Source organism: Canis lupus, chromosome 7 (genome assembly GCF_048164855.1).
Source record: "Canis lupus baileyi chromosome 7, mCanLup2.hap1, whole genome shotgun sequence".
NCBI classification, from domain to species: Eukaryota; Metazoa; Chordata; class Mammalia; order Carnivora; family Canidae; genus Canis; species Canis lupus.
This window is the reverse complement of record NC_132844.1, coordinates 18,388,835-18,406,072: the sequence shown is the minus strand read 5'-3', so window position 1 is coordinate 18,406,072 and position 17,238 is coordinate 18,388,835. Positions and strand designations below refer to the sequence as shown.

The window sequence follows — 17,238 nt, the reverse complement described above, 5'->3', positions numbered from 1 at the left end:
GGCCTCAGGGCTCCGCAGACGCGGCTGCGGCGCGGCCGGACCCACCCGGCGCCTGCGCGCCTGCCGGCCAGCCAATGCGCGTGCAGCGTCTGCGGGCGGCCTCTGACCCCGCGCCCCCCGGCCGGCGACAGGCGCGCGCGGGCGGCGCGCGGGACCCGGGGGTACCTGCCGGCGGCGCCGCGCTCTCCTCTGTGCCTCGGTTAGTCCGGCCGCCTTCTCCGGTTGCCGGCTGTCTCCCGACCCTGGCGGCCTGGCGTGCGCCGCTTCTGTGGGGCGGAACCTCCCGTCGCCTCGGTTTTCCCTCCTCTCCCCGGCAACTTGGAAATTCCCCGAGGGACGGACGCCGTCGACCGCCGCGTCCTTTTGTGTGCAAACTGCAGCCGCGCCGTGAGCCTGCGGGGAGAGGAGGAGGGTCGAGGCCTCCCGCGCTCGGGGGGTCGCGGGGGGGTCGCGGCCGCCGCCGCCAACAGCGCCTCGGGCCTCCCGGAGGAGAGCGGGACGGCGAGGCCGCGCAGACTTGGCTGTTTTGGTTTTTTCTTTCTTTCTTTTTTTTTCCCCCCCGCTCACTTGTCAACACGTTTGGCTCTGTCAGCGTAGACTTAACCTTTTGCGAAGTTTCAGGATGCGGCTCTGCCGGACTAACGTCTTTTTTTCTTTTCTTTTTTTTTTTTTTTTTCCATCTGCCACAGGAGCAAACAAATTCAGGCGTTGATGATAGTTTTCCTTTTATGACCGTAAGACCCTATGGATAAATGTCCAGAGAAAACGTGGAAGTATTTAAAGAGGAGTCGAACAAGGGAGGATACTATTACAGTAATAAAACGAAAACTATGATAAACGCCTGAATCTCAGTTTGCTCCTGTGGCAGATGGAAAAAAAAAAAAAAAGACATTATAGGACTATAAAAGATTATTTCCTTTTAAAGACCGTAAAGACCCTATGGATAAATGTTCAGAGAAAACGTGGAAGTAACTTAAAGATGAGTCGAACAAGGGAGGATAATATTATAGGACTTTAAAAGGGACAAAAAGGACTGGAGTGGGTTGTTTAGGTATTTTTAGATAATAGTTTGAAAGAAAGAAAAGCAAAATGTAGGTCTGGTAATCCTGCCACGTTACAAATCGTTTTCGTGACAAAGTGTTCAGTTCCTCCTCCTTGAACTATATGTAAGCTTAGAAAACCGGTGGGGCGCAGTGAATCTTGTAAACTTTGACGCCCTGTGCATAAAACCGTCACCAGAGCTGTTTCTGGTAGTCAGGTGATGAATAGTAAGTGTAAGATCGGAAAAGAAACGGTCTTCAGATTAGAGTTGAGCTGCAATTTATTAGTAGGGAGTATAATCCTTTTTTTCTAAGCCCATACTATTTATTTATTTTTTAAAGATTTTATTTATTTATTCATGAGACACACACACACACACACACACACACACACAGAGGCAGAGACAGAGACACAGGCAGAGAGAGAAGCAGGCTCCATGTAGGGAGCCCGACGTGGGACTCGATCCCGTGACTCCAGGATCAGGCCCTGGGCCAAAGGCGGGCGCCAAACCGCTGAGCCACCCAGGGATCCCCTATTTAAATGAAAACATGACCACGTGTCACAGTTTTCATCTGCCACCGAAAACAAAAAAATCTCTAAACTTAATTTGTATATTACGTTCCTTGTAGGACAGTGAGATAGAAGTCAGGAATTTCAGTTCTAGAGCCAAACAGCACTGCTTCTTCCCAGTTCCTAGCCTCAGGCAAATTGCTTAGCCCTTCACTAGCCTACTGAAAACTTAACAATTAATTGCTTTGTACCTCTGTTATGTTATCTATAAAATGGTGTTAAAAAGTTGTACTTCGTAGGTAGTTGTGAAGGCGAAAATGGGAGGATGCGATTATGCCTAACTGAATTTCTGTTAACCAGAGTCTGTAGGTGTCAAACCCCCTGAGCCAGAAGCCTTGGTATCGAAACTGATTTTGAAAGTCCCAGGTGTGTCTTCTATTATTAGTTGTGTTTATCTACAGTGGCTTCTAAGTTGATGCTAAAAAATTACTAGGAGTCCATGTAATTTAATAATAATTAAAAAGTGAAATCTTTTGGCCTAACTGGATCGACAGCAAATACTTCTCGAAATAAGTTGATATTACACTGCTCTGGATCTCTTAGACCTCCAAGTCAAAAACTAGCATTTTGAAGATTAAAAGCATAAAACACAAAAGTAGAAACCATAGAGTTTCAAGAGAATCCGTTTGGTATAACTTCTGTGTATCCTATTATGTAATGAAAACTGTCTTTGGAAGTAAACAGGCCTTCAATAGCCAATATCTTGAGTAGATTGCAACTTTGGAAACCCATACATCTGCGATTATAATTTTATTTTCTCATGCGACTTCTGAAACTTCTTCCTTATGTTGAAGCCAAATAATTCCTCCACTCCTTTCTTGCTACATCATTAGACTTGTTACACATCTCAGGGCTCATTGTGGTTTTGCTATCTTGAACATGATAATTTTATTAAAATGAATTTTTATAATTATTGGATCTGTATTTCCTCCTAAATAATATTCAGTATAGATTATGGAAAGGTCAACCATTTGTACAGTCAGAGTCTGTTTATACACAGACTGCCCAAATATATACCAATGTTAAAAACAAAAGGGCCTCAAATCCATTAAGCTGAATATTTGATGGTCACTGACTATAAGATATATGGGGCTCTTCCGCAGTGTAAAGACAAGGACTCCATTTTTTGACATTAAGGAACAATGTAATAGTGGATACAATGCATGTAAGTAAATAGCATAATGCAATATGTAAAGAAATGCTATTTTAATAAGTAGGTAGTACTGTAACAATAGAATGAATGAGAAAATGAGTACTTTGCACCCTGGAATCACTAGGGAAGGTATCAAGAAGAGGCAACGTTTCAGCTTTATCTTGAAGGATGAGTAACATTTTAAAAGTTAGTCATGTAGAGAATAGACATTTAGAGAAAATTAACCATGAATTGGTTATTAATTGCTTGCCAGATGCCCATCTTTAATAATCATCTTCATAATAAATACTCATTTTTATTCAGTGTTACCCTAAACAGGAAGTGATTCTAAAAGTTTTATAATAACTTATTTTATGCTCAAAAATCTGTGAATGAGGTAATAATTCATTGTAAAGATGAGAAAAGCAGAGAAAGATGAGGTCATTTGAATAGGTGAAATAGCTTTCTAAAAGGCACAGCTGGAGGTTATTTGCTTTTAATCACAGTGTTCTAACTTTAGGTTGAGGTGACTTACTGTTAATTGAGATGTGAGAATTGGGCTAAAGCCAGTGAATCATCTATAATGAGGTAATAAATGAACATTTTAAGTTAGTGAATTAAGTAATGTTAGGAAGAGGGATCGACCTCAATTATATTTATGGGCAAGGACTGCGGGGGACAAGGTGGCTTTTCCATAAATGTCCATTTTGCTTCATATTCTTGTGTAGATATGAGAAACGAATCTGAGAAATGAATCCAACAAACATGAAAGTTTCAGAACTATTCAGAACTATTTGTTTTCTATATTTCTTCACCTTTAACTTCACCTTTATTTTTATTTTTATTTTATTTATTTATTTATTTATTTTTAAATCCAGTTGCTATTTAGCATAGATTAAAGCTACCCTTTCAGACTTCCACGTATGTTAGCTTGTATGATTCACAGAAAGACTGTCAGAAAACACAACAGATAATGTTTTTTAAAGAAGAGATTACATGACCTAGGGTCCCACAGGAAGGCAAATATGGCTGATTTGGATTTTGGTTTTTAGATTGCAAGGCCAGTATTCTGTTATATATCCTGACTCTTCCAACATTTCACCGCTCATCTGGTCAGCCTCTCAAAAAACAAGGTCTTGCTAATTTCTAAATCATGAAGTTATTGTTCCCATGCTCTGTGACTTATATAGTGTTCATTGCTGCTATTTCCTAAACGTTACTTTTGAAGTATTCTAATTTTAGAAGGTAGAACTAGAAAATACCACTGGATTTTATCACCCAGAGGTAATAATTTTACATGTTTAAGTACTTTTCTTTTTTCATGTGTGTATCTTTAATGTAGTTGAGATCCTATATATCAATAATTATTTTTTTCTATTTCATGGCTTGTGAAATTTCTTACTGTCTTTAGGGAAGGATTTGTTTTTATCTTGATAACTTGGAAATTTCAGGACAATAAATAGTAGAGGCAGGCCAAAATTGTTGTATCATCTCTATTCTTCTCTGTAGGGCTGCCACATTCCATACATGAGAATTTCACTCCCAGGGGTCATGTATTGCAGAGCTTGAAAGATGATATGAGTTGGCCCTTCCCAAAAGTAAGTATTAGGTTTATCAGCTCATGTCTCCAGTTTTGGTGGTATTCATTTTTTTTTTAAATTTTCAAATTTTAGACTTAAAAATGTCCCAAAAATAGTACAAACAACTCAGTTCCTGTGTATTTTTCCTGTATATTCACCAAATGGTAACATCTTACCATATTTGCTTTATCATTATACTGATGTACACACACTTATGTATTACAGTGTGTGTGTGTGTGTGTGTGTGTATATATATATATATATATTACATGTAATATGTATATGTGTACCTAGATAATGTATTTTGGATATATTTGTGAATGACTAATATATTGTTTGATGTTTCCTCATGTTTTGATCCAAGTTAAATTTTGACAGAAATACCGTAGCAGTGCTTTTGGTTCCTTGTTAGGGTATCCTCTCAGGAGACTCCTAATACTTAACCAAAATTAACTGACAAAGTTCATTTTGATCACTCATTTAAGGTGGTGTCTGCTAGGCACTGAGTTATTATTGTTCCTTTTGTAGTTAATCAGGTGTCTTTGGGGGAGATTCTTTGCCCATATATGGCTATTCTGTTTCTCATGAGACTTTTATTCCCTCATTTGATACCCATTGATGATTTTTGCCTAGGACAATTATGGTAGTTGCCAAATAATGATATTCATCTGAATGATTCCATCTGAATTTTATTGGTTGGCATTCTAATAGGAGTTTTCTTCATTCCTTTTATTTTTGCATCAAAAAATACTAGTATAAAAAAATAAATCAGTATGGATTCATGAATTCTTATCTTAATACCTGTCATTTATTACTCTCTGTTTTGATGCTGAAATTGTCCGGGATTTAGCCAGTGGTTGCACCTTCACAGTAGCTTCTCTGTCCAATGGAAATGTCTCCAACACCTTTTGAGTATTTCTTACTTTCTGGTAAGATGATCAAGGCTCATTTTGTACTTTCCCAGCCACAGTTTGAGAATCAACATTTCAACGAGGGACCTATTTCTAAGTAGAGAAGGATATTTAAAAACAAAAATCTTGGCATCAGATGTGTTCATTGCTGCTGGGGTTTCTTTGCTTGTAGACTCTGTCAGTGGAGAGAACTAGGAAATAATGTGAATATATTAATGCATATACATACACAAACACACACCCCTTGTTACTGAAAAAAGCCACATATTCATATTGCTAATTACAATCTGACAACAAAAGTTTCATTCCAGCCTCCCACTTTATACATAACTCACTTTTTTGTCCATGGAAAAATCTGGGCCCCAGTTTCCAACATACATTATTTGCTTACCTGTAGAATTCACATTAAGTGTTAAGAATTGCTAATATGTATCATTGCAAAAACATACTAACTGGAGTTTAACATTTAATGTTTGAATTTTGGAGTATGTGAAATAGGACATGGCTCAAAAACCCAAAACTGTACAAAAAGAAGAGTCCCTTCCATTCTCCAACCTTTTACCTGTTCTCACCCCACAGTCTCCGTCTTGTTTCTCCTTACCCCTATACATAACCTCCTTAAGAGTCTTGTTTATTCTTCCACTGTTTTTTTGTGCATTTGGGAAAATGTATGTTTCCTTATTTTCATTTTCCTTTTTTCACTTAGCGCAGTATATCTAGAAAATCAATTTGTCATTTCAGAGAGCTCTTCCTCATTTTATTCAGCTGAATATCCCAGTATTTTAAAATTACAGTGCTGTATATGGATTTATGTGTTATTTATGTGGTTCTGTATTTTTAAGGTAATTTCCATGAAGTAGGACTTCTGAGTCCAAAGATAAATGGATGTGTAATTTTGTTAGATATTGCCAAATTTGCAAAAAGGCTGTACAGTTTGCATTCACCTAGCAGTGTTTGGAAGTGCTTGATTTCCTATCATCTTGCCAATATAATATATTTTTGTTTTTGTTAGTCTTACAGATAAGAAATGATATCTTTATGTAGCTTTAATTTGCATTATTTTGAAGATTTACTAACTTTAGGGGGAAACAGGGCAGAGAAAATCTCAAGCAGGCTTGAACTCATCACCCTAAGGTCACCACTTGAGCCAAAATCAAAAGTTGAATTCTTAACCTACTGAGCTACCCAGGAGCTTCTTTAACTCACATTTTTAAAAAATTTTGAGTGAGGTAGAAGATATGCCAATATTTTCACTGTTCATCAGTTGTCCTTTGTTTATAGTGTTTTCCAATATACATAATTCTATATTTATACAGTTAATTTAAGCCTTTTTATTTATTGCATCTGAATTTTAAGTCATTGTTATAAAGCTTTCCATTATATTCAGATTATAAGGGTGGAATTAATCATTTCAGTGGCTTTGAGACCTGCAACATATGTTATTCTTTGGGAGACTGTGGAGGAAATAGGGAAGGGTTGTTTAAAACCCCTGATTCAAAAGTAGCGGAGAAGCTAAGAACATTAAGTAGAACTAAGTAGAACATAGAAAGTGGTAGGATGTTGATAAAACCCATGGCTTTAGTTTCATTACCCATGCCTGTAAGGGAATAGGATTAATCAGAAATAGTTCAAATATTTACAAGGACTTTAACTAGTTTTGAAGATTCCACTCTGATTAGATCAAGATAATCTTCTCCACCCTAGCAATCTTTAAGAAGCAAACAAGTTTTCTCTGGAGGAAAATCATATACAGAGCTTCATTGTCTCTAAAAAAATTTCATACACAATGATTGGCATTCAATTAAAAACTCTACCCAGCATACAAAAAAAGTGTCCAGATATTGAGAGAACAAACCAAAAAAATACAGGCAATAGAAACAGAATCCCTAAGATCCAATTCAGATTAGTAGAAGTGGACTTTAAATAAGTGGGATTAACATACTCAAGGAATTAGAAGATCGAAGATTTTAGCCAAGAACTGATGTCTTTGAAAAGAATCAAATGAAAGTTTTAAGAGTAAAGTTATAACAAACCACAGATGAAGAGCATTAGGAAATGAGTTCAGAAGTACTCAGACTGAGGCATGGGGAGAAGAGGGAAGTTTTAAAATGCTTAAAAACATCGGGAATAAAATTCTAATGTGTATTGTATTTCAAGATGAGAAATGAATGAACGAAAAGGCAATAATGGAGCAAAAGCAATATTTGAAGAGACTGTGGTCAAGAATTTTACAAAACTAGGGAAAGCTGTAAACACACAGATTGAAGAAGCACTTTTGACCTAAAGCAGGATAAATACTAAGAAGACCATATTCCATGTATATATTCCATAGGAAAATGCTGAAAAACCAAAGATAATAAATATTAAAAGGAGCTAGAATAAAGAAATCCTTTGAAGTCTTTAAAGAACAAAGAAAAAACCCCACAAAACAGTAATTGAGTTTTCAACAGAAACAACGGCAGAAGATAATGGATTGTGCTGAAAGAAAATTGCCAATGTAGAAGTATAGAGATGCATGTTACAGTGAAGACAAAATATATTTTCAAAAAAAATAAGGAACTTAGCAGCAGCAGGCTGATAATAAAAGCCCCATTAAAGGGAATACTTTCTTCACCATAAGGAAAGTTGCTTTGAATGTAAGTAGGATGCAGGAGGAAGTGAAAAGCAAAAGAAAGGGTAAATGCAATGAATGTTGAGTGTGTAAAAATCCTATCTGGTGGGGTTTAAGATTTGTGCTTTATTTTACTTTAAAAAGTAAAATACAACAAAACAGAGCACAAAGTTGGGCCAAGGATAGAGGAACTAAAATCCTCTAAGTGTGCTTTTATTGTTTGAGATCTAGTAAAAAAAAAATTCTAATTCATCCTGGATTTTGACAAGTAAGAATGCCTGCTATAATCACAAAGATAATAAAAATAATGGCAAAGAGAATGTAAATATACAATTAACAAGTAGGGAAAAATTAAAAAAAAAATAAGAGAAAAATGGAGCTTGTAAGAAGGCCAAAAAGGAAAAATATGGGTAAGATGTATATTTATATGTCCATATTTGCAGAACTGTAAATGCACTGTATCATACCATTTCTGGACAGACTATAGATTAGATTAAAAACAGCAACAATAATAAAACAATGTGATATTTTTAAAAAACTAACCATATAAGGTGATGAAATGATGAAAATGATACTCTTTCCAGCATGAACCAAATGAAATCCATTGTAGCTATATTAATATTGGAGTAAAATGTAAGAGAACCAATCAGTAGAAAAGGAAATTTCATTATAAGATTTAATGCTTTAGGAAAATAGTCTTCAAATCTGTCTCTACATAATATCAATTAAAATTATGTAATGTAAACATAGAGATAAATATGGTAGTGGGGGATTTTTAACATGGAAGAAAGTGAGGATATGAAAAATAGAAGCAAAACAGCATATTTGGTTTGGTAGACATGTGTAAATGTTATAAATATATTCCACTAGCTGTGGAATATGTATTCTCAGGTGTATATGGTACACTTAACAGAATTATAGGTCAAGCCTTAAAGGAAGTCTCAACATATTTCAAAGGGCTGAAATCATATAGGGGATGTTTTCAGTGGAGTCACACTATAAATCAATAACAAAAACTAGGAAGTCTCCCAAATATAATATGTTTACAAATAAGTCATTAGGAGAAAGGATGGAAATCTGAATATATTTTGAACTAAGTGGCCGTGGAGATACAGGGGTCTAAAACTCACAAGATAGTGTTAAAGATGTACTGAGCAGTAAAATTATGGTATTAACAGATTTTTAAGGGAAGTATACAGTTCGGGGTCATGGCAACAGCAACAGTATAGTGTTTGAATCATTCTGAAATCAAACAAATAGCTAACAAAAAAATGACAAGTTATCCCCATGGACCCCCAAGGTATGAGTGGAAGGGGACTACTCAATAACAGCTATAAGACTTGTGTTCTAATTGTTTTGCTGGAGGAAGGAGAGGAAAGCAATAATGCATCTGCTTCAACTGGAACAGGAACCTTCCTAAATATACTTATATGAAAGAGTGACAGCCCACTCTGAGAATAATAGCTGCAAGGACGAGGAGGGGGAACTTTGAAGTTTTCTGCCTGAAGGTGCTAGAATATCTTGGTTTTTAGGACAAAACCCCGTATTGAAGACTAACTTTTGGAAATAACTTTAAAGTTGAGCAGGATAACAAAATAGAAGCCAAGGAAATTAAAACATCTGGATATATGTGAGAATGGAGATAAATCCAGCTGATCTCAGAAAAAAAGTAAGTCCATAGTAAGATTTCACAAAAACAATGGAAGTTCTCTGGAGCATGAAGTTTGAAAAACTATCATGATAAAACACTCACTTCTAAAAATTGAGATTATTTCATGCAATATTTAGCAACAGAAAAAGATTAGCCACATCCCATACAAAGTCATTATAGGCAAAAAAGTAAACATACTTGTAAGCACTGAAGGCATGCCAGAGAGACATGTTTACAAAATATGACCACTGTAACCTAATATTTAAATAGAACTAAAAGTTAGGAGATATGAATGAATAAGCAAATTACAACTATGAAAAATCAGAAATGAGCTAATTAAACTCTGAAAAAATCAGAAATGAGCTAATTATTTCATAAATGACTACAAGATAAACACAACAGATCATGCCTTATGAGAAGGAGGGTAAAGAAACAAAAAATTGAAAAGAAAATGCAATTGAAAAAATTGAGCAAAATTCAAGAAAACAGAATTTTTGTAAAATTAAAAGCAGTAGTGAGGGACGCCTGGGTGGCTCAGTGATTGAGTGTCTGCCTTTGGCTCAGGGCTTGATCCCGGAGTTCTGGGATCGAGTCCCACATCAGGCTTCTTAACATGGAGCCTCCTTCTCCCTCTATGTCTCTGCCTCTCTCTCTCTCTGTGTCTCAAATAAATAAATCTTAAAAAAAAAAAAAACTGAAATATTAAATATTTAATTAAATATTAAAACAATTATAATTGGAAATATTTTGTTGGCAAAGTTGATGCCAATAGGTTAATTTCTTAATGGGAAGATAAGGGAGTTCCTGTATGATTGCTTATGTTTTCTCTATGAAGTACTGTTGACCCTTGAAAACTATGGAGGTTAGGGGTGCTGACTCCTGTGCAGTTGGAAATCTGCATATAAGTTTTGACTCCAAAACTCAATAACTAATTACCCACTGTTGACTGGAAGCCTGACCAAGAGCAAACACTTCATTAAAATGTTTTGTATGTCCTACATGTTATATCTATATTTGTACAATAAAGTAAGCTAGAGAAAAGAAAATGATTAAGAAAATCTAAAAATGTGCATTTTTTAGTACTGTACCATATTTATTGAAAAAATCCACATGTGAAGGAACCTGCACAATTGATTGCAGCATTGTTCAGTGTTCAACTGTATGCGACATAACTATCTGAAGATAATAAAGGAAGTTGGTGACATAGCAGTATGTTTGATGAAAACTGAAAATGAAATTCTGAGGTTAGAAAAGTGAACATATTAGAGTGTGGTAACAGGATAGTTAAGCATTATTGAGTGTTCATTTGAAATTTATGGTCATGAATTCATAGGGAAAAGTCATGGTTGCATGTTTTTGTCTGGTATAGTTTTGTGGTTCTGAATCAAGATCAAGACACACATCATTTATTTAAGGTTTTACCAGGTATGTGTCAAGAAAGGCGAGAAGTGAAGGGTTATACTAGAGACAAAACATGACAAAAAGGAGAAATAACAGAAACAGTGGACTCAGTAGATTGGACATATCAATAAGGTCCAGGAAGTGCCAGAATGAGAATACTGAATTAGAGGGCCTCGAAGCACAAAAGATTGTTTGGAAAATGGGGAAAAAAGATTTTGAAGTGGTAAGTAATTTAATAAAAAAATCAAGAGGGAAGAGTATGATACCTGAATTGGTGAAGTGGGAATGGAAGAACAAATCTTTAGAAGAGAGGCAAAGAATTAGGACGTTAAACTACTAAATGGATCATCCATGTTGGTAGAATCACTAAAAACAGTAATGTAGGAAAAGAGAAAATTAGTTAAAATTATCAGTGAATGGGAGATTATTAGATTGAGAAATTGGTTAAATTTGATGTCTTGAATATTCTTTATAAGGGCTCTATCCTTCTAATCTGTACTCTCATTATGCCAATATTTTATTTACAAGTCTTCAGTGTTACCTTATTTACCAGAAAAGTCCTCTTTCTTTGGTACAGTATGGCTCCAGCATGGCCCTACAGCTTTATTTTTCCTCCTCATCTTGTTTTCTTGGCTGCAGCCTACAGAGGACTTTTTGTTTCACAGTATCTTTCATATCCAGTAAATATATCTCTGGGCACATCCTTTCTCTGACACTGTGGCCATTCTCTTTTTCCTTTCCTTTTACACCAGCTTATTCATATTGTGCTCCTTCTTCTAAGATTTTACCTTTTTTTTTTTTTTTTTTTACTATTTTTTTTCAACGTCCTAATTTATATAAGGCATTTTGTTGTTTTATTTATGTCTTTCACTTCTGAGACTTTTCTTCTTTGAATTATAGTTATTTGTGTATATGTCTTCTGCTTTCCTCATGGACTCTAAGCACCTTGAACATAAGAACTATGTGTTACTAATCAAGCAATTTCATGTGGTGCTTAGCATACTAGTTTTTACACAAGTTTAGTTGTTCAGTTAAACTGAGTTACACATCTTTTTAGTTTTAGTTTTTAGACTTTTTTTGATATTTCAACCAAATGAAATAAATTTTTGTTTTTTCGTTGAACAATAGTAAGAATTTAGCTGTTTCTCATCTTAAAGTCAACTATGTCTACTTTCATAATACTTAGGTCATGTGTAATGTTATCGATTGGTTACATGACACACTTTAAGGGGTCTAGTTTATTGGTGTGGTCACAATGTATCCATGTAATAAAACTTGGGGGAGGGGGGTCCCTAAACTAGAGTCTAGGGACAGTAGAGGAAGGGTTACTTTCTGTTTCCAAAGTTTAAGAAGGAAACTATTTGACATGAAAGCATTTCCATTAAACTAGTGAATTAATAGAGTTGTAAAACAAAATTCTCCAGACCTGTCTACCTATGCCTTTCCACTTTCGTGGCTTTTTAAATTAAGAGCAGAAGGACTCATGTGGTGGAATGCAGGGATGAGAAAGAGGATACAAAGTAAAGTGTCAAGGTTTAATAATGTTTCCCAATATTTTTGTGTATTTTATGTATATCTAATTATATCTGATTATATGTATTTATAGCATGTAAGTATATGTAAAGCATACATAATCTATGTATAAGATTAATAAGCATATTAGTAATGTGTGTATGTGTATGTATGTAGTTTATATGGATATACCATATATACTTAAATAAAACTTTGAAACTGGCAAAACAATTAATATTGGTTAGGTATGTTTATGTTTATACTATACTGTTTAAACTATAAAGAAAGGTGAGAATGGTAAATTCAAAAGTCAAGTCATTCTTAAGCAAGGCAAAGGGGAAGGGCTGGTGATTGGCAAGGGGCACAAACGATGGAGATGGGTTTTAAACTGCCAATTTCCTTTGCCAATGTTTGTATTTCAACCTAGATCTAAGTCTTATATATTAATCTTAAGGTGTCATATGCTTCACAATTAAACAAGGTTAACTTCAAGAAAAATTTATGACTTATTTTAGCCTTAAAAGAAATATGTTGGCTCATCTTAGTAATTCTTGCATATATGCATAATAGAAGTAGCAATTTATAGAAAGTATTTGTGTGTGCCTATGTGAGAGACACAATTACTTGCTGGTTAGATTAAGTTTTACTTGTTTTTTTCTATTAGGGTTAATTTGTTGTAACTTAATTCTCTGGAATAACAACAGCATGATTTATTATAGAAAGTCATATTTTGTAAATATAGTCAATGTCAATTTTTCCTCAGATACCTAATAAGAAATTTGTACAAAAATTTTATTCTTATGTATGTATATGTATCTGTATATGTACATAGATACGTAACATATACCTATACATATGTTTATATACATAGTTATTGAAACAAAAATACAAACACAATACTATTTTAGAAGTTGTAAGTCCATATTTATAACCTCTGTTCAGTAGTAAGATTTTCAAAGTTATAAAGTAGTAATATATTTTTAAATTAGGAATCTCTCACTTGTGATCATTATTTATCTCATTCTTTTCATTTCAAAAATGTGTGGTTACTCTCTTGTAAAATCATTATTTTAGTTAAAAGTTTGTTGAAAATTCATATATTGACTAGGCTTTTAATCTAATTCATGAGTATTTGCCTTTTTAAACTATGAGCCTTTAATTTTATATATTCAGCATACACAAAATCTGTTTAAATAATGAAAAAACACTTTCTTAAATAAAATTCCTAAGATGTTTATCCGACAAAACATAATTGTGGTATCTCCAAGTAAATACTGCCATTTGGTCTAGCCATATATTTTGTAGACCTTGATTGATGATACAACTAATATGTACTTTTAAAACTTCAGTGTAATGAAATTTATGGATTTTAGTTTTCATTTCAAATACATTGAGAAATATTGTCAATACCATTTACTAATTACAATTTTTCAATAAATTACAGCTAAACATTTACCATTTTGGAGTTTAAAGTATGTCATCATGGCAAAGTTTCGAAGAAGGACTTGCATCATTTTGTCACTTATTATTCTATTTATTTTCTCCCTGATGATGGGTTTAAAAATGCTGAGACCAAATAAAGCTACTTCCGGAGATCCTTTTGGACTTGAACTTCTTCCAGAACTTCATCAACAAACTCACTTAAGGAAAAGCTTTGATTCCCAAAACAATGACAAAGTCAACAGTGAAACAAATATCAAGAACTTAAAAAGTGTTGAAATCACTATGAAACCTTCTAAAACCTCTGAACCTTACCTGGAAGAGCTGCCACCCCTGAATTATTATTTACATGCATTTTATTACAGTTGGTATGGAAATCCACAATTTGATGGTAAATATATACATTGGAACCATCCAATCTTGAAGCATTGGGACCCTAGAATAACCAAGAATTATCCACAAGGGAAACACAGTCCCCCGGATGACATTGGCTCCAGCTTTTACCCTGAATTGGGAATTTACAGCTCTCGGGATCCTTCTGTCATTGAAAGTCACATGAAACAAATGTACTCAGCTTCAATTGGTAATTATTTTTATATGTGTGTGCTTAGGTATGTGATTGTGTGTGTATATAAATGTAGAACATTTAAATAGCTAATTACTCTTCACATTGTTATTAATTATAATTTTAAACTTATAAATACCAAATTAAGCTGTATATATATTCTTAAACACCCAGGACACCACTTTTTAACATTACCTTAAAGTACATTGTTTAATTTCTAATATTTGGAACATTTCTGGATATATTTTTATTGGGTTCTAATTTAATATCCTTAATTATATTAAATTATTATTTACATAAGATACAATGAATTCTCCCACTTGAAGTACAAAGCTCAATTATGTTTCTCTAAAGTATACACCTGTTTAAATATTACCCCAACATGAAGTAAAACATTCTATAGCCCAAAACCTTTCCTCATGCTTCACTTATATACCCCGTATTCCTCCCCAGGAAACTGATTCTATCACTGTAGAGTAGTTGTGAGTGTTCTCTTATTGTATGAAAATAGAATCATCTAGAATTGTGTGTGTGTGTGTGTGTGTGTGTGTGTAGTCCTTTGTTCACATCATTTTGAAGTTTACTCATGTTGTTAACTGTGTCAGTAGTTTAGTCATTATTGCTGAGTAGTATTCCATTATATGATTATAGCAATTTGTTTCAGCATTCATCTTGATGGACATCCGGGCTGTCTCAAATTTTAGGCATGTAGTATATAATTTGGTCTTGTTTTTCTGTTTTTTTAAAACTAGTCTAATGATCTCTTTTAAAATATGTGTTTATTTATATTTAATGTAATAATGATATGGTTTATTTTAAATGTTTTGTTTGCTGTTTTGTATTTATCCCATCTGTTATTTTTTTCCTCTTTTTCTGCCTTCTCTTGTATAAAATAGGCTTGTTCCATTTTTTCTCTTCTCATACATTTTCATCTTTGTTATTTTATGATTGCTCTAAAATTTATAATACGCACTTTATCTGATCAGAAGTCTCTCGTTATTTTTGTTCCCCTTTCCCCTTAACTTTCTCTTCCCTCTAACTTCTGGCACTCCAATTGCACACGTTTACATAAAGCCATATTATCCCATCGGTAATTAGTAAAAAAAAATAATAATAATAAAAAAATAATTATATCCCTGAGAATTCTTCAATTTGTTAATCTACTTTAAAAAAACAAAAAACAAAACAAAACATAAAAACCCTCTGTTGTGTTTCCTCTGTCTTATTAGTGACCCTAACACCAGGGCCATAAAAACAAATTGAGTATTCTCACATTTTTATAGCTGTACAAACTATAAGCACAAACTCACTATTGAGCTGATATGTACATCAGAGGTGTGCAAGACTTACTCATGAACAAAATGTAGAATTTTATGAATCTACATCAACTATGTGTAAGATGACTTGTTTTTCTTCTGTAATTCTTATTTAAAAAATCTACCTTTCTAATATATACTTAAAGCTCCAGTTTCTATGGTCTGTGATAAAGACATAAAATATCAGACAGCATTGACTACCATCTGTGTTCACAATTTACTTTTGGGGAGAAAAACCTTTCAAATGGCTTTTCTTATTTGTACAAAGAGTTTATATCACATTTAAGTCATTTTTGTTATTTCAAGGTTGATTGTAACTATAAAGCTATGCTTTACGAAAAAATGGATATCCATGAAAGTTTCAGATTTTTTTAAGTGCAAACTGAACTTTATGCAATGAGTGTTCCCCCCATATATGTTCATATAAATAAATAATATGTAAATGACATACTTTGTATGTTATTATCTAATCGTGATTAGGAAGAAAACTTTCAGTTCATATTTAGTTTTATGCCTGCGTTATCTTGTGAATACCTTTTTTTTATTTTGATGGTATTATGAATTGGAGTTTTCTTCCATGCTTTTCAGAAGTTTTATGGTTAGTGTGTTAGTGTATGTGTTAAATGGAAGTGGTGAAAGTAACCATTCTGCCTTGTTCTTGATTCTCTAGGAAAAACTTAGTCTCACTCTTAGCTGTTCACTCTGGTATTTTTATATATAACTTTCATTGTGATAATTTCCTTCTCAGTTTTTGAGTATTTTTATCATGGAAGAGTTGAATTTTGTCAGGCCCTTTTTCTCATCAATGTAGATTTTTTTTTTTCCTTCTTCACTCTGTGGTATACTACATTTATTTATTTCCACATACTGTACCATCCTTGCATTCAGGAATAAATTCCACTTAATCAAGGTTTGTAATCCTTTTACTATACAGTTGACTTTTTCAGTAATGATAGATCTTCCTCGTCTTCTGATGGGTTTATGTCCTGTTAAATCCATAGTAAGTTGAAAATATCATAGGTCAAAAATACATTTTTTTAAATTTTAATTTTTTTTAGAGATTTTACTTATTCATGAGAGGCAGAGAAGAGAGGCAGAGACATAGGCAGAGGGGGAATTAGGCTCCCTGTGAGGAGCCTGATGCAGGACTCGATCCCAGGACCACAGGATTATGACCTGAGCCAAAAGCAGACACTCAACCACTGAGCCACCCAGGCGCCCTGAAAATACATTTAATACATCTAACCTAACATAGCTCAGTCTACCTTAAAGGTTCTAAGGACACTTATATTCACCAGTAGTTGGGAAATCATCTAATATGAAGCCTCTTTTATAAATAAGGTGTCAAAAATCTCATGTAATTTATTGAATACTATATTGCAGGTGAAAAACAGAACAGTTGTATGGGTACAAAATGATTGTAGATGTATGGCTTGTTCACTTTCATGATCACCTGGCTGACTAGGAACTGTGGCTCACTGCTGCTGCTCATCATCAGGAGGGAGTAT

General features: G+C 34.3%; 1 protein-coding gene across 8 annotated transcripts in view; it reads left to right on the top strand.

The window, feature by feature from the left end:
* The window catches only part of MANEA (mannosidase endo-alpha), a 73,169-nt gene that overhangs the window by 9,976 nt on the left and 45,955 nt on the right, over nucleotides 1-17,238 (top strand). For 2 of the 8 annotated variants that reach the window (XM_072832033.1, XM_072832037.1), the window contains exons 2-3: nucleotides 4,253-4,341; nucleotides 13,854-14,432. In XM_072832033.1, the coding sequence (XP_072688134.1) occupies nucleotides 13,892-14,432 (541 nt within the window). In that variant the 5' untranslated portion in view covers nucleotides 4,253-4,341; nucleotides 13,854-13,891. The other 6 variants (XM_072832039.1, XM_072832038.1, XM_072832036.1 and 3 more) reach the window with 5 other exon arrangements.